At 42.9% G+C, this 19,053-nt stretch overlaps 1 protein-coding gene across 3 annotated transcripts in view; it reads left to right on the top strand.

Annotated features, from left to right (window-relative positions):
• The window catches only part of LOC130358753 (retinol dehydrogenase 7-like), a 49,678-nt gene that overhangs the window by 24,625 nt on the left and 6,000 nt on the right, over positions 1-19,053 (top strand). For 2 of the 3 annotated variants that reach the window (XM_056562490.1, XM_056562489.1), the window contains exons 2-3: positions 16,596-16,927; positions 17,730-17,988. In XM_056562490.1, coding sequence (XP_056418465.1) covers positions 16,615-16,927; positions 17,730-17,988 — 572 coding nt within the window. In that variant the 5' untranslated portion in view covers positions 16,596-16,614. The remainder of the gene's footprint in view (positions 1-16,595; positions 16,928-17,729; positions 17,989-19,053) is intronic. The other variant, XM_056562491.1, reaches the window with a different exon arrangement.

Raw genomic sequence — 19,053 nt, 5'->3', positions numbered from 1 at the left:
TTTCAGCCTGACCACAGTGTTCTCTGCTGACACCTCTGTGTCAGGAACTGTCCAGAGTAGGAACAAATACCCACAGCAAACCCCTCGGGCTCTGGATAGTGACAGAGCTGTCAGCAGAGAGCACTGTGGTCAGACTGAAAAGAACTTAACAACTTCGTGCCGATAAGTACTGGAAAGATTACAAATCTGTTTAACTTTCTAGCACCAGTTGATTTTGAAAAAAAATTTGTTTTCCACTAGAGTACCCCTTTAAATATTATATGTTGTACATTGTATGCCAATGTTTTTTCTATGATTTAATGTAATTATATTTTTATTGTCATGTAGTGTTAACTGTAACTGTGTAGGATGATGCATAGGGAATCACATGTGCACTTTGGCCAATCAGGGTCTCCTGAGCTGCTCCCCCAGGTCTGTCTAGACAGGTACGAGCTGTAAAGGACTCATAAAGTATGTACTAATATAAACTGTAGTGGATTGATATATACTAATGAGAGAGGCCTGTCATTTTCATCATAGATATACCTCAACTATGAGAGACAGAATGAGAAAAAAAAATCCATAAAATCCCATTGTCTGATTTTTAAAGCATTTATTTGCAAATTGTGGTGGAAAATAAGAATTTGGTAAATGACAAAAGTTCATCTCAATACTTTGTTATATACCCTTTGTTGGCAATGACAGAGTTCAAACATTTTCTGTAAGTCTTCACAAGGTTTTCACACACTGTTGCTGGTATTTTGGCCCATTCCTCCATGCAGATGTCCTCTAGAGAAGTGATATTTTGGGGCTGTCGCTGGGCAACACGGACTTTCAACTCCCTCCAAAGGTTTTATATGAGGTTGAGATCTGGAGATTGGCTTGGCCACTCCAGGACCTTGAAATGCTTCTTACAAAGCCACTCCTTCGTTGCCAGGGCGGTGTGTTTGGGATCATTGGGGTCATTTCCTAGGTCCCCCCCCCCGTGTGGTTTTGGGATTTTTGCTTCCTTGTGATCATTTTGATACCACGGGTGAGATCTTGCGTTGAGCCCCCGATCAAGGTAAATTATCTGTCCGGGCGGTGTGCTTGGGATCATTGTCGTGCTGGAAGACCCAACCACGTTTCACCTTCAATGCCCTTGCTGATGGAAGGAGGTTTTCAATCAAAATCTCATGATACATGGTCACATTCATTCTTTCCTTTACACGGATCGGTCATCCTGGTCCCTTGGCAGAAAAACAGTGCCAAAGCATGATTTTTCCACCACCATGCTTCAAAGTAGGTATGGTGTTCTTTGGATGCTACTCAGCGTTCTTTCTCCTCCAAACATGACGAGTTGAGTTTTTACCAAAAAGTTCTACTATGGTTTCATCTGACCATATGACATTCTCCCAATCCCCTTCTGGATCATCCAAATGCTCTCAAGCAAATTCATGATTTTAGTCCCTGGCATAGTGTGTTACTGATTGTAGCCTTTGTTACTTTGGTCCCAACTCTCTGCATGTCATTCACTAGGTCCCCCGTGTGGTTCTGGGATTTTTGATCACCATTCTTGTGATCATTTTGACACCACGGGGTGAGATCTTGCATGGAGCCCCAGATCAAGGGGGATTATGAATGGCCTTATATGTCTTCCATTTTCTAATAATTGCTCCCATAGTTGATTTCTTCACACCAAGCTGCTTGCCTCTGGCAGATTCAGTCTTCCCAGCCTGGTGCAGGTCTACAATTTTGTTTCTGGTGTCTCACAACAGCTCTTTGATCTTGGCCATAGTGGAGTTTGGAGTGTGACTGTTTGAGGTTGTGGACAGGGACCTTTTATACTGAAAACAAGTTCAAACAAGTTCCATTAATACAGGTAACGAGTGGAGGACAGAGGAGACTCTTAAAGGGGTACTCCGGTGGAAAAAAAAATATTCTTAATCAACTGGTGCCAGAAAGTTAAACAGATTTGTAAATTGCTTCTATTAAAAAATATTTACCCTTCCAGTACTTTTTAGCAGCTGTAGCATACTAATTTCTTTTTTGTCTTGTCCACAGTGCTCTCTGCTGACACCTGATGCCCGTATCAGGAACTGTCCAGAGCAGGAGAAAATCCCCATAGCAAACCTATGCTGCTCTGGACAGTTCCTGATACAGGCATGAGGTGTCAGCAGGGAGCACTGTGGACAAGACAAAAAAGAAATTAAAAAAAGAAAAGAATTTCCTCAGTAGCATACAGCTGCTAAAAAGTCATTTACAAATCTGTTTAACTTTCTGGCAACAGTTGATTTAAAAAAAAAATCTATTTTCCACCGGAGCACCCCTTTAAAGAAGAAGTTACAGGTCTGTGAGAGCAACAAATCTTGCTTTTTTGTAGATGACCAAATACTTGTTTTCAACCATAATTTGCAAATAAATTATTCAAAAATCAGACAATGTGATTTTAGTGATTTTTTTCCTCATTATGTCTCTCATAGTTGAGGTAGACCTATGATGAATATTACAGGCCTCATTTTTTAAGTGGGAGAACTCGACAATTCTTGATTAACTAAATACTTTTTTCTCCACTATTTTCCTAAGCTGCATACAGAGATCCTTGCTGCGCTGAACTGCTTCCTTCCACCATCACCTGAAATGCTCCTTCCCTCTCTCTGAGCTTGGAAGATGGTGTCCTAGATTGAAATGTGGTAGAAATAAGAAATACGTAGAAGGAGTTGTAACTAATTAGCTGTTTTTCACACCCAATTTACATAATCTCCTGCACACAGCATTGTATCACCTATAAACCCCCCCCTGTAGTTGCTTCATCAGTTATAAAGAAAGTATCAACTCAGCTGACAGGCGTCTGAGTGGTCTTTCTTAGCGCATGTACTGCTTGTGATAAAACTAATCAGGAAGGGGTAGATCTTCACTGGGTACAACCAGGATCTATTTCAGAACTAGTTAGTTAGTGAGATAGCGTCCAGTCAGAGCTATTTGAAGCATCTCAGTGGTATACATGCCCCATACCTCTACTAGGAACAGGTCCCATGTCTGTCTTCAAAATTCTACCCTTTCAAGAATGGTTGTCCGCCCGCACACGGAACCCGCTGACCAAATCTTCAATCACCCTTCGTAGTGCCTGATTGGTTTAACATACATTGAATAGTGTAGTCTTCAACCGGTTTTGTATATGAATCATAAAATACCAGATATAAAGTGCTAGAGTGCAAATAATAGAACAGTAACACTAAATATCAAGGTCCCTGCACAACAACAGTCATCTTCATTAATACTCCTGGCATCACGAACATTTATCCAGGTCACTTAACCCATAGTCTACATACACGCCATTAACCCCAGCTCTCCACATTAGCTCCTGGTCCTTTTCTGCATGATTTCCTTGAATTTTAGGACAATGGCTAGATAGTAGCTTATTATTTAGCATGCTAAGATATTGTAGTCATAATATTCCTATCTGTAGACATTATGGGGGATTTATTTCTGCTTTGCACTTCTCTTTTCAGTTACCATATTTTTGTTAAAGAGATGAGAGAATTGGTTGGGTTTAGCAATAGGGAAGGAGTCCCCTGCACACCAAAACATTGATCATAAACTATGTCAGATATTGGCATATATTATGGTACAAAAGTCTGCTTTGAGCAAGTGTAGATTTGCTTTTCAAGAGATAAACAAACAAAACATGTGCCTTTTGTATGAGCGCCCTTCTTATACATTGGGCACATTTTTCTCCAAACTACCGAATTAGAGTAGGTTTTGTACATCAAACCTCAAAAGCCCTTTAATTTATAAATATTGGTATCCTGAATATTGAACCTTGCGATTTCAACAATCTTTCTGGATTATTTTAATGTACTTACAAGTGAATTACAATAATAACACTATTCTGTGTAGAACGACCTTTGTACGATTAACCCATATAAAAGCCTCTACAACTGGTATCAAAGGTTGTCTCAATAACACCCCAATGTGCTCCCAGGACACGTATGAATAGACCATGTAAAGTCTGCTAACACAGCATTAAACTGCAACCACCAATAACATAAAGAGCTGTAACAGACAATTGTACCAAAAATAACAACTTTATGGTGTAAAACCACATATTAAAATACATAATGAAAAGAGAGGAGTGGCAGCTGAAAAATAGGACATCCACTGGATAATGTGCATAGAATACTGATACTTTCCAGGGCATGCGCCACACTATATAGATGCACACTGCAGTGGGTATGGTAAAATAGCACACAAGGTACAATACATAGTAATTGTATACAAAGTGTGGTGTCCCGGCACCGTATTTCATACTGTGCCTTAGTTATTAGTCACCAAAGTTAGAGTCCCTAGGACTGTCAGGGTTCGCTTCCCTAATTAACCCCTAGTCACCCCTTAGTAACTTGATATTTAAAAATATTATCTATGTAAATATATGTATATGGTGTTACTCACTTGTTTTAGCGTCGCAGGACCTGCGGGTCATGTGACACATTTCAGAACTCTATGGTTTGCTAAAAGACTTTTGGTGGTACTAGTCAGGTGATCACCCACAATGCATTGTAACGGTGAGTGACAGCTGATATGGACCAATCCAAAACGGCAAGCCCCTGCCCATATAAGGGAGCTGTGGCCATTTTGTCGCTCTCTTGGGTTGTTGACTCTGGACGAGGTAGGACCTCTACAGCTTTCAAGACAATTACTAGGCCAAAGCCTTGCGGCCTAGGCCTACGCTAGGGACGGATAGTTCTTATAATTCACCGCTTTCTCAGCAAGATCTCTGGACCTAATCCAACCCCTAAATCCGGCGGATCTATGCAAATCTAATCCTCCTAATCTTAAGAGAACTTTCCGGTCCTATGAACTGTTACCGTTACTGCATGTACAGAAAATCTTCAGTAAAGTTCCTGCAAGTTTTAAGTTCAGCACTGCTGTGGACAATCCATTTATTCTACACTCACCTATCGCTCTTGGGAAGGGTGGCGATAGGCCCAGCATCACTACAGAGTTTTAACCCTCACTCTAGCATCACGAGTAACAAGGGTTAACAGCGCCCTTTATAATTCAAGAACCGCAACACCCCAACTATCCTATACCCCCACCAAGGTTACCACAAAAGTATAAATGGCTATACACCAGCACACTAACGTGCAAGGTGAAAGAGTGATAAACAGGTAAACGCAGGCTATGTCTAGCCCTACAAGGTGCAAAGAGACCAATACCCACATGTGAACCCAGCAGACGTCCACCCCTACGACCATTTCAGACAAAGTCCTTCTTCCAGGAGTGGCTCTCTAATAATGAGGGTAGCTTTCTCATAATGAGGCATTTATAAAACTTGTGAGCCAATCACGTACATGCATATAATAATAACATAAAAGCAGCTGTGTACCTGGTTGATCCCGCCACAACCCCGCTTCCGCGCTGTCATCTCCCCGGGCCTGGCAGCGCGGTCACGCCATCCCCGGCATGTGACATTGGGAACTACGTGATCGCAACAAAGCTGGGGTTGGAGAGAGAAGAGAGCCGAATGCAATGTCACAAAGTTTTCAGATGAAGAAACAGCACCATCTGCTGGTCGGAGTAACACATTACATCCAATACATATATATACATATATACATATATATATATATATATATATATATATATATATATATATATAGTAGTTAGAGTAGCCGTATTAGTCCAGTGATGCAAAAAGCAAAATCATCGGTAGTTGCAGTATCTTGTATACTTGTATACCTTTTTTATTGGACTAACAAGATATCGTAGAGACAAGCTTTTGGGATTCCTCCCTTTATCAAGTGTGGAAAGATGTGAAGATGTGAAGTGCAAGCTGTAGTAGACTGCCATCTGGCTCAAGAAAGGAAGTAATCTTAAGTAATCCCACATGGACCTTCCAAACAATAGATAACCTGTTTGCTATCACATGCATCACAAATTCCCTGTATGGGAATTTTCGATCCTTTCATAGGGTGGCAGATGTATTCTCCTGTTATAATAGAGATGTAGTTGTTATCCAAGAGACACGGCAAAGCCCCTATCTTATTTTACCCCCACCTTATATGTCTATCCTTTCTTTTATGAACATTATTTGCTTGCACTAGGTAAATTGGCCAATGATTAACCTATTGTATAGGTCTTGGAATAGACAACGATTTTTGGGATCACTCCGTAATTTCCCACAATATTAATTTACCACATTCTGGACCATTCTGGCTAGGCCTTAATAGGTCGTAAAAAACATGGAATGCTCAATAATTTTGTTTCTTTTTCTTACTAGTGTAACAAGGTTTTTGGATTGTCCACCCATATCCCTTTGCGCTTAGAAGGCCAATTCTGAGCCTCAGCTATCTGGGAACTGGGTACATATCTGTGGCAGTGCCTCCACCCAACGGAGAATCAAGTTTATTGATGTGTTGTCCCATTGAGAACATCTCAGAGAGATTAATGAAACTGACACAAAGCTAACTTGGAACTTACTTTGTATTGCATAAAGGAAAAGAACCATGTATAACAAGGCAAACAGTATGGCATAAAGTAGCATATAATCTGACAAATGCAATATGTATATAGGTCTTACCGACCCACAATAACACCTGCAGCCCACCCAAATCTTTGCTCTAGCGACTGTTAGGTACCTTCAGTTGGTGCACATTGAATAGGTGGAGCCCAAACAAAGTTCTGCTCTACAGTGTCACTTGGAGTAGGCTGAAGCTCTCAAAATTTTACAAAAAGATATCAAGGTCTATTGTATGTATGTGATTTCAAGGTGCCCTGTTGTGGAATAGGGAAGGGCTTTTCTGCTGCCTACTTGGATCTTGCTCAACTTACTACCAGATTCCTCTCTATTGCCACAGCACACTGAATGAGGACTCTAACAGGCTGATTTTGTGTGTCCTCTCTCTGTTCTCTCTTGCTGAACTCTAATCCAAAAATGGCCATAAGAGCATGACAGTTCTTATGGATAATAAATTGTTCTCATCCATATATTCAGTATACAGAGTGGCATATAGCTTTATAAGGCTGTTCTCCTCAATTTGTCTATCAAGACAGTGTGCAGTACAGACATTCTGCAGAGAATTTGGTTTTAAAAAAATTACACCCATTATTAATAATAATTATAATAAATAATAATAATATTTATATAGTGCCAACCAATTATGCAGCATTTTATACATTACAGACAAATATGAGACATTACTATTTTACACGCTAAAAATTTAAACAAGAAGAGTGAGTATATAGTAATTGCTCCAGCCGCTTTTGAGTCTGCGTCCATAAAACAAAGACATAAGTCGCACTTGATAAATTCAGCACCAATGCATTTTCCAATGCATTTCCGTCTAAAATAGACTTGCATGCATCATGTTCTAAAAATCCTCTACAGGAAAAATCGCACATATTTAGACTGCGACTTTCTGTGCGACAAATTTAGACAGGAAAAACCAGTCTAAATCCTTAGAAAAATCTCCCCCATAGTCTAGGTACCTGAGCCACACCATCAAACACATTCTCAACATGTGTGTCCAGACATATGCGTCTTTATATTTAGACATATATATATATATATATATATATATATATATATATATATATATATTTAGACATGAAAATATTAACCAAACTTTGAGCTGCAGGGGACCCTGTCAAAGTCCACTTCAGCTTCCACTTCATATCTAAATTGGAAACAATTTAAAATTTTATAAATATTAAGAAGATATATATTACAAAGTTGCTCGGATTTATTCTCTTGTATATGTGAAGGTGCCAGAATAGATTGTAAGTTGGGTGGATGCAAGGCTGAAAATCTACAACCTTTGTGGATGATGTTTTTTAGAATGTTATCTTGTTCTATCTTGTTCTAATGTTCCTAATTTTATTATATTGCTTACTGTATGTTGTGAAAAAAGTAACTAGTTCTTTAAATGAATTATTATTTCTGTATGTTTTACTCTTTTTAGATTTTTTTTGTCACGTAAAAGGTCTTCCCTATTTAATGCACGTTGTTACGCCGAGCGCTCCGGGTCCCCGCTCCTCCCCGGAGCGCTCGCTACACTCTCTCCGCTGCAGCGCTCCGGTCAGATCCACTGACCCGGGGCGCTGCGATTCTGCTGTCAGCCGGGATGCGATTCACGATGCGGGTAGCGCCCGCTCGCGATGCGCACCCCGGCTCCCGTACCTGACTCGCTCTCCCTCGGTCCTGTCCCGGCGCGCGCGGCCCCGCTCCCTAGGGCGCGCGCGCGCCGGGTCTTTGCGATTTAAAGGGCCACTGCGCCGCTGATTGGCGCAGTGATTCCAATTAGTGTCTTCACCTGTGCACTTCCCTATATCACCTCACTTCCCCTGCACTTCCCTGCCGGATCTTGTTGCCATTGTGCCAGTGAAAGCGTTCCTTGTATGTTCCTAGCCTGTGTTCCAGACCTCCTGCCGTTGCCCCTGACTACGATCCTTGCTGCCTGCCCCGACCTTCTGCTACGTCCGACCTTGCTTCTGTCTACTCCCTTGTACCGCGCCTATCTTCAGCAGCCAGAGAGGTTGAGCCGTTGCTAGTGGATACGACCTGGTCACTACCGCCGCAGCAAGACCATCCCGCTTTGCGGCGGGCTCTGGTGAAAACCAGTAGTGACTTAGAACCGATCCACTAGCACGGTCCACGCCAATCCCTCTCTGGCACAGAGGATCCACTACCAGCCAGCCGGCATCGTGACAGTAGATCCGGCCATGGATCCCGCTGAAGTTCCTCTGCCAGTTGTCGCTGACCTCACCACGGTGGTCGCCCAGCAGTCACAACAGATAGCGCAACAAGGCCAACAGCTGTCTCAACTGACCGTTATGCTACAACAGTTACTACCACAGCTTCAGCAGTCATCTCCTCCGCCAGCTCCTGCACCTCCTCCGCAGCGAGTGGCCGCTCCTGGGCTACGCCTATCCTTGCCGGATAAATTTGATGGGGACTCTAAGTTTTGCCGTGGCTTTCTTTCCCAATGTTCCCTGCATCTGGAGATGATGTCGGACCTGTTTCCCACTGAAAGGTCTAAGGTGGCTTTCGTAGTCAGCCTTCTGTCCGGAAAAGCCCTGTCATGGGCCACACCGCTCTGGGACCGCAATGATCCTGTCACTGCCTCTGTACACTCCTTCTTCTCGGAAGTCCGAAGTGTCTTTGAGGAACCTGCCCGAGCCTCTTCTGCTGAGACTGCCCTGTTGAACCTGGTCCAGGGTAATTCTTCCGTTGGCGAGTATGCCGTACAATTCCGTACTCTTGCTTCAGAATTGTCCTGGAATAATGAGGCCCTCTGCGCGACCTTTAAAAAAGGCCTATCCAGCAACATTAAAGATGTTCTGGCCGCACGAGAAATTCCTGCTAATCTACATGAACTTATTCACCTAGCCACTCGCATTGACATGCGTTTTTCCGAAAGGCGTCAGGAGCTCCGCCAAGATATGGACTCTGTTCGCACGAGGCGTTTCTTCTCCTCGGCTCCTCTCTCCTCTGGTCCCCTGCAATCTGTTCCTGTGCCTCCCGCCGTGGAGGCTATGCAGGTCGACCGGTCTCGCCTGACACCTCAAGAGAGGACACGACGCCGCATGGAGAACCTCTGCCTGTACTGTGCTAGTACCGAACACTTCCTGAGGGATTGTCCTATCCGTCCTCCCCGCCTGGAAAGACGTCCGCTGACTCCGCACAAAGGAGAGACAGTCCTTGATGTCTACTCTGCTTCTCCACGTCTTACTGTGCCTGTGCGGATGTCTGCCTCTGCCTTCTCCTTCTCTACCGTGGCCTTCTTGGACTCTGGATCTGCAGGAAATTTTATTTTGGCCTCTCTCGTCAACAGGTTCAACATCCCAGTGACCAGTCTCGCCAGACCCCTTTACATCAATTGTGTAAACAATGAAAGATTGGACTGTACCATACGCTTCCGCACGGAGCCCCTTCTAATGAGCATCGGATCTCATCACGAGAGGATTGAACTTTTGGTCCTCCCCAATTGCACCTCGGAAATTCTCCTTGGACTTCCCTGGCTTCAACTTCATTCCCCAACCCTGGATTGGTCCACTGGGGAGATCAAGAGTTGGGGGCCCTCTTGTTCCAAGGACTGTCTAAGACCGGTTCCCAGTAACCCTTGCCGTGACTCTGTGGTTCCCTCAGTAACCGGTCTCCCTAAGGCCTATATGGACTTCGCGGATGTTTTCTGCAAAAAACAAGCTGAGACTCTACCTCCTCACAGGCCTTATGATTGCCCTATCGACCTCCTCCCGGGTACTACTCCACCCCGGGGCAGAATTTATCCTCTCTCTGCCCCAGAGACTCTTGCCATGTCTGAGTATGTCCAGGAAAATTTAAAAAAGGGCTTTATCCGTAAATCCTCCTCTCCTGCCGGAGCTGGATTTTTCTTTGTGTCCAAAAAAGATGGCTCCCTACGTCCTTGCATTGACTACCGCGGTCTTAATAAAATCACGGTTAAGAACCGCTACCCCCTACCCCTCATCTCTGAACTCTTTGATCGCCTCCAAGGTGCCCACATCTTTACTAAATTGGACTTAAGAGGCGCCTATAACCTCATCCGCATCAGAGAGGGGGATGAGTGGAAAACGGCGTTTAACACCAGAGATGGACACTTTGAGTATCTGGTCATGCCCTTTGGCCTGTGCAACGCCCCTGCTGTCTTCCAAGACTTTGTCAATGAAATTTTTCGTGATCTGTTATACTCCTGTGTTGTTGTATATCTGGACGATATCCTAATTTTTTCTGCCAATCTAGAAGAACACCGCCAGCATGTCCGTATGGTTCTTCAGAGACTTCGTGACAATCAACTCTATGCCAAAATTGAGAAATGTCTGTTTGAATGCCAATCTCTTCCTTTTCTAGGATATTTGGTCTCTGGCCAGGGACTACAAATGGATCCAGACAAACTCTCTGCCGTCTTAGATTGGCCACGCCCCTCCGGACTCCGTGCTATCCAACGCTTTTTGGGGTTCGCCAATTATTACAGGCAATTTATTCCACATTTTTCTACCGTTGTGGCTCCTATCGTGGCTTTAACCAAAAAAAATGCCGATCCCAAGTCGTGGCCTCCTCAAGCGGAAGACGCCTTTAAACGACTCAAGTCTGCCTTTTCTTCGGCTCCCGTGCTCTCCAGACCTGACCCTTCCAAACCCTTCCTATTGGAGGTTGATGCCTCCTCAGTGGGAGCTGGAGCTGTTCTTTTACAAAAAAATTCTTCCGGGCATGCTGTCACTTGTGGTTTTTTTTCTAGGACCTTCTCTCCGGCGGAGAGGAACTACTCCATCGGGGATCGAGAGCTTCTAGCCATTAAATTAGCACTTGAGGAATGGAGGCATCTGCTGGAGGGATCAAGATTTCCAGTTATTATTTACACCGACCACAAGAACCTCTCCTACCTCCAGTCTGCCCAACGGCTGAATCCTCGCCAGGCCCGGTGGTCTCTGTTCTTTGCCCGATTTAATTTTGAGATTCACTTTCGTCCTGCCGATAAGAACATTAGGGCCGATGCTCTCTCTCGTTCCTCGGATGCCTCAGAAGTTGAACTCTCTCCGCAACACATCATTCCACCTGACTGCCTGATCTCCACTTCTCCAGCCTCCATCAGGCAAACTCCTCCAGGAAAGACCTTTGTTTCTCCACGCCAACGCCTCGGAATCCTCAAATGGGGTCACTCCTCCCATCTCGCTGGTCATGGGGGCATCAAGAAATCTGTGCAACTCATCTCCCGCTTCTATTGGTGGCCGACTCTGGAGACGGATGTTGTGGACTTTGTGCGAGCCTGCACTATCTGTGCCCGGGATAAGACTCCTCGCCAGAAGCCCGCTGGTTTTCTTCATCCCCTGCCTGTCCCCGAACAGCCTTGGTCTCTGATTGGTATGGATTTTATTACTGATTTACCCCCTTCCCGTGGCAACACTGTTATTTGGGTGGTCGTTGATCGATTCTCCAAAATGGCCCATTTCATCCCTCTTCCTGGTCTTCCTTCAGCGCCTCAGTTGGCTAAACAATTTTTTGTACACATTTTTCGTCTTCACGGGTTGCCTACGCAGATCGTCTCGGATAGAGGCGTCCAATTCGTGTCTAAATTCTGGAGGGCTCTCTGTAAACAACTCAAGATTAAATTAAATTTTTCTTCTGCATATCATCCCCAGTCCAATGGACAAGTAGAAAGAATTAACCAAGTCTTGGGTGATTATTTGCGACATTTTGTTTCCTCCCGCCAGGATGACTGGGCAGATCTCCTTCCATGGGCCGAATTCTCGTATAACTTCAGAGTCTCTGAATCTTCCTCCAAATCCCCATTTTTCGTGGTGTACGGCCGTCACCCTCTTCCCCCCCTCCCTACCCCCTTGCCCTCTGGTCTGCCCGCTGTGGATGAAATTTCTCGTGACCTTTCCATTATATGGAGAGAGACCCAAAATTCTCTCTTACAGGCTTCTTCACGCATGAAGAGGTTCGCGGATAAGAAAAGAAGAGCTCCTCCCGTTTTTTCCCCTGGAGACAAGGTATGGCTCTCCGCTAAATATGTCCGCTTCCGTGTCCCTAGCTACAAGTTGGGACCACGCTATCTTGGTCCTTTCAAAATTTTGTGTCAAATTAATCCTGTCTCTTACAAACTTCTTCTTCCTCCTTCTCTTCGTATCCCTAATGCCTTTCACGTCTCTCTTCTTAAACCACTCATCCTCAACCGTTTTTCTCCCAAATCTGTTCCTCCCACTCCTGTTTCCGGCTCCTCGGACATCTTCTCTGTCAAAGAGATCTTAGCCTCTAAAAAGGTCAGAGGGAAAACTTTTTTTTTAGTGGACTGGGAGGGTTGTGGTCCTGAAGAGAGATCCTGGGAACCTGAGGACAACATCCTAGATAAAAGTCTGCTCCTCAGGTTCTCAGGCCCTAAAAAGAGGGGGAGACCCAAGGGGGGGGGTACTGTTACGCCGAGCGCTCCGGGTCCCCGCTCCTCCCCGGAGCGCTCGCTACACTCTCTCCGCTGCAGCGCTCCGGTCAGATCCACTGACCCGGGGCGCTGCGATTCTGCTGTCAGCCGGGATGCGATTCACGATGCGGGTAGCGCCCGCTCGCGATGCGCACCCCGGCTCCCGTACCTGACTCGCTCTCCCTCGGTCCTGTCCCGGCGCGCGCGGCCCCGCTCCCTAGGGCGCGCGCGCGCCGGGTCTTTGCGATTTAAAGGGCCACTGCGCCGCTGATTGGCGCAGTGATTCCAATTAGTGTCTTCACCTGTGCACTTCCCTATATCACCTCACTTCCCCTGCACTTCCCTGCCGGATCTTGTTGCCATTGTGCCAGTGAAAGCGTTCCTTGTATGTTCCTAGCCTGTGTTCCAGACCTCCTGCCGTTGCCCCTGACTACGATCCTTGCTGCCTGCCCCGACCTTCTGCTACGTCCGACCTTGCTTCTGTCTACTCCCTTGTACCGCGCCTATCTTCAGCAGCCAGAGAGGTTGAGCCGTTGCTAGTGGATACGACCTGGTCACTACCGCCGCAGCAAGACCATCCCGCTTTGCGGCGGGCTCTGGTGAAAACCAGTAGTGACTTAGAACCGATCCACTAGCACGGTCCACGCCAATCCCTCTCTGGCACAGAGGATCCACTACCAGCCAGCCGGCATCGTGACACACGTACTTTGCCAATGGCAGAATTGATCAGACCTTCGGGATAGTTTCTTTGTTTTAATCTTTCAGACAGGTTCACACTTTCTGCTTCAAAATGTTCATCCGAAGAGCAATTTCTTTTGCTTCTGATAAATTCTCCATATGGCAAATTTATAACAATGTGCTTGGGGTGACAAGAATTTGCGTGCAATACTAAATTACCGGCTGTGGGCTTCCTGAAAGTAGATGTGACAATTTCTTGGTTCACGATTTCCAATTTGACATCCAAATAATTAATAACAGTAGGGTGAAAATCATATTTGAATTTTAACACACAGGGATTGCTGTTGAGATACTGCATAAAGCTGGGTACAGCCGCTAAATCAGATGATGGCTAAAGAAGGGGAATATATTGCACCCATTGAGGCTCCCACCCGCTGTAAATAATATGTGGAGTTAAACATAAAATAATTATGTGTTAACAAATAATGTATAGCTGTAAGAATGAACATTTTCAAATACGGGGTATAATTGGAATATTTGTCCAAATGGAATGCTATAGCTATCAATGCTAGACTGTGGGGAATGCATGTACATAGGGTTTCAATGTCACACGTTAACCAATTATAGTGAGACTGCCACTGTACACCATCAAGAGTACCAAGCAAATGCTTGGTATCTCTGATGTACCCATAGGTGAGTTTCACCAATGGTTGTAAAAATTGGTGAACCCATTTGCATAAAGATTCATTTAAAGAGCCAATCCCCGCTACAATAGGTCTTAAAGGTGGCGGGAATTGGCTCTTTTGAATCTTTGGCAAAGAATGAAAAATAGGTGTAATAGGGGTGATTTTAAGTTATGCCAGTCCCTCATCCAAAAGGCACTTTAAACTAAGTTGGTAGTCCGTGGTGGGATCTTTTTGAAGGATTTCATAAGTCTTTTCATCATTCAACATCTCTTCATTTAATTTCATTTAATCCTTGTTCAAAAGCACCACGGCTCCGCCTTTGTCAGCCGATCGCACTAGCAGATCCTCATTTGCTTTCCATTCTGAGATTGCATTCTTTTCGGCCTTGGATAGGTTTCTTTTAAACTGTTCTCCAGCTTGGGCGTTAGTTTTCATCTCTCGATACAATGTGGCAAGTTCATCATATAGTAGCTCTTGGAAACAATCTAACGCTTCACATCTCGACTGTATTGGATAAAATGAACTCTTCAATTTTATCTTCATTAGATGTTTCCTCATTTAGAGATAGTAAAGAGTTCAGCTCTATACAATCTTGAAAAGAAAGTGAATACATTTTTTCAGACACAGTTTCTGGAGACAGTTCAGATTGTGAAGGGGCTGTCTGCGTTTCCTGTGCGTTATCTTCAAAAAAAATGTCTCTTTCCTGCTGTAAGGAGCTTAGAAAACCAGTTAATATCTTTGATGGTTTGATAAAGATCAAAATTATAGGTAGGAACATGAGAAAGACCTTTGGACAGTAGTTTAACTTGAGCATCGGACACAATATAAGATGACAGATTGACCACATTTATCTCTGTATTTGCCTTTCTTACGTTGGGAGTATCTTCTTGCTGTATTTTCTGTTTCCTCGACTTGTGCGTTGAAGGCTTTTTTTCATTTGTTTTTTTCACATGTTTAGGTTTAGATTTAGTATGATTTGATGCAGCTTTGATATTTTTTGCAGTAGCTTTATTGTCTGTAGATGTGTCTGAGATTTTACTGTTATCATCTGTTGAGTCATCTTCTGTTTCATTCTGACTAAAGGTGAAATTTTTATGAGTTGTGGATTTTTTAAAATTCTTTCATTGATTTTTGGATTGTTTATAGACCTGGGTTGGAATTTTTCCCATCTTCCCCATTCATAGGTCATATTCGTCGAAAAATCACGAATCACGAGTCACGTGCAAACTTGCTAGTTTTTACCTTAACAATAACGTCCTCCATTTCTGAAATTTTCTCTTTCATAGACATGCCCAGTTCTTGAAAGCTTTTATTTGTTTCATAACATTGCAGTTGTTCTTGTAATTCAATTACAAATTACAATTACAATTACAAATTTTTTATTTCAATACAGGTATTTCTTAAAGCTTCCTCCTCAAATTCTGTGATAAGATTCAATAGACGTAAAGAGGAAACAGTTAGAATATCATTCCATTTCTGGATAAAAATAACAGAATATATGGTAGTGGGAATTTTCTTTAAGCGCAGACCTCTAGGTACCAGACTGTGTTCTATATATTTTTTTGTCATACTGAAGTCCCACCAGATTTGCATCTCTTTTTCCATAATTTTTTCCAACTCCCACATTTGTCTGACCATATCAATATCTGTGGTATGGACATCTATTCTTTTGATAATATTCTTTAATTTGGAAAGTCTGTCTGAACAATCATCCACATTTTTAAGGAAATGATCAGACCTAAGTCCAGATATCGTAGCTTCTTCGTCTGTTAGAGACATAGTAGCTAACCAGTCGGGTAGCACCTGAGTAATTAGAGTGGTTCAGGAGGGAGAAGCTAATCCCAGGGAAATTGAACATAGACAAGAAAAAGAAAAATTGGAAAGCGCTCACCTCCTCCGTGCAAGTGCAGTCAGTCCTCCTTCACTGTCTCCAGAATTAAAGTCCAAGTAGTCACAGCACTGGTAAAACCGTCTGTTTATTTAGCTCCATTAAAATCGACAGAATAAAAAAAGGTGCACACCGGCATGTTCAAGGTACAAACCTCCCCCTCTGACGCATTTCCGACCTATAGGGCCTTAATCATAATACAAGGGATAGTATTGCCAGTGATTTAAGAAGCATGAAGCTCCGCCCCCTGTGACTACTATTTTTTATCTGGAGACAGTGAAGGACGACTGACTGCACTTGCACGGAGGAGGTGAGCGCTTTCCAATTTTTCTTATTTTTCATAATATCCTTATATTTAAAAAGCACAATTATTTTTGTAAAGTTTTATTTAATGTTATATACAGTGTGTAGAAATAACATTAAACCACAGCTTCTATCTTTTTCCAGAGCACAGTAAGATCCTATCATGTGGCTCCCTCTGCTGGTGTTGGTAGCTCTACTTCTCCTCTACAGATGGTACAGACAGAGTCAGATCCTAGAAAATCTCTCAGGTAAATATGTCTTCATCACTGGATGTGACACTGGATTTGGAAATACGCTGGCAAAGCAACTGGACAAACGTGGAATGAAGGTCCTGGCTTCCTGCCTAACTGAGAAAGGAGCCGAGCAGCTGAAGAAGGAGACATCAAGTCAATTGAAAACTGTAATTCTTGATGTTGCAGACAGTCAGAGCGTCAGCTCAGCTGCCAAGTGGATTGCTAATATTGTTGGAGATCGTGGTGAGTTAAAATAAAATAAAACATTTAATGAAAACAAATATCCAGCACTATGCATTCAAGACTTCCCTAAAGGGATTGCCTGGAGGAGTTAAAAATTACATTCACCTGACACTGCTGGACCCCCACCCCCAGTCAGTGCTTACTATTCTAACCCAACACATGGAAAATGTCAGCTTAGCCAATCACTGGCAGGGGGGAAGGGGGTGGGGGCATTATTTACATTGAGACAAAAAAGGGGGAAGAGATGAGCTGTAGGGACGACACTAGAAAAATGGCAGGGGATTGGACATCCTCTTAACTAGAGAAGGGATTGGCGACTGAGCAGAGACCTCTTAACTAGAGAAGGGATTGGCGATCCTCTTAACTAGAGAAGGGATTGGCGACTGAGCAGGGACCTCTTCATTTCTAGAACCTTTGTTACTATATATGGGTGAATAATGCAACATTTTTCCCTTAGTTATTTGCTCAGCCATTTTACCCAAATATTGCATTGCTCTTATATAGACATTTACAGAGAGAAAGCAGTGTAATAAAACCATAATACAGACTAAATTGCAGGAATCATGTAGTGGAAATCTGTAGTACTTTGAGTAATATTAACTATAATTTTCACATACAGAAAGGAAGGAATGAGGTCAATGTAGCTTGCACCCTTCTGTAATTCATATGTAAAGTGTTTTTATGGAACTTAAGAACCATAAATTAATGTCTATAAAAAAAAAAAATCTCTCAATAGCTCAAATAGTGTACTATACATTATTACCAAGCAACTTGTTAACTAATTATTTCCAACGTTTTCCAGGTTTATGGGGCCTTGTAAACAATGCAGCTTTTGGATTTACATTTGGTCCTAATGCATGGCAAACAAGAGCCGATTTTGCTAAGGTGCTGAACATAAATTTAGTGGGACTCTTTGATGTTACAGTGAACCTATTGCCTCTCATCATGAAGGCAAAGGGGCGAATTGTCAATGTTTCCAGCTGTGGTGGAAGACTGCCTAATGTTGGGGGTGGATACTGTCCATCTAAGTTTGGTGTTGAAGCTTTATCTGATAGTCTCAGGTAAGCATAATGTGTGTGCCAGCCACACAATTGATTAAGTCCTGTAAAAGCTCAATAAACAAGTGCCAATCACTCGCAAGATCATTGCCTGTTACCATGCCCCCATTGGCCAATCTAAAAGGGCCCTAAATAGGCAATGTCATTTCAACAAACTTTACATAATAGTACAAGTGAATATAACAATATTTGTAATATATTATGTTAGACCAAGTTGCTTCTTTCTCACACCTTTTCCCCCTCCTCTCTTTTTATACTAGTAATATTGTTCTCAGTATACAGGATTTGGTCAGTAACAGCATGATGGTAATATGCATGGAAATAATATCTAATCTTGCATGCAGATATTATTGGTAATATTTATCTCAATATATTGGATTTGATTAGTAACAGAATGGTGGTAACATGTATATTTGCTTATTGTATACTTGTATTATAGGTAATATTGGTCTTAGTATGCCGCATTTTAAGAGTAATAGTATGATGGTTATATGTATGTTAAAAATATCGCTCTTGTTTATAAGCAATATTGGTAATATTGGTCTCAGTATACAGTATTTAAACAGTAACAGTATGGTGGAGACATGTATGATGATAATTGCTATTTGTGTACTCTTGTTATTTGGAAACTGAATTATTATCTTTTAGACGTACTATCTAATGCATATACATACCACAGATAATATTATGTTAATGTTACATATATTTTTACTTAGTTTACTTAAGTTGTGTGAGGATGATAGGAGTGTGGTTGCAGCATTCTCACTCCTATCACTCTCAGGTAGTGTGTACATGCAGAAATCTGAGTGTGATAGGAGTGTGATTGCTGCAACCATACTGTACAGTTTCCCCTGGTATTAGTTAGAATATTGAAGGAGGAAGTTGAATGTGTATTGGCATGGCTGTGAGTGTTAAATTAGGGTGTAAATAGGGCTTGGTTGGGGATATAGGTTCTAACCCTGGGTTAGCCCTTGCCAATAGTCATTTTGGAGACCCAGAAATCAATACCCCTGACTTTTTTTGTTGTTGGCCATTCCGTCCACCAATGATCAGAAATTTATGGTAAAG

Source organism: Hyla sarda, chromosome 2, assembly GCF_029499605.1.
Source record: "Hyla sarda isolate aHylSar1 chromosome 2, aHylSar1.hap1, whole genome shotgun sequence".
Lineage (NCBI taxonomy): Eukaryota > Metazoa > Chordata > Amphibia > Anura > Hylidae > Hyla > Hyla sarda.
The sequence above is the reverse complement of the archived record's forward strand: the minus strand, read 5'-3'. Positions and strand labels throughout refer to the sequence as shown.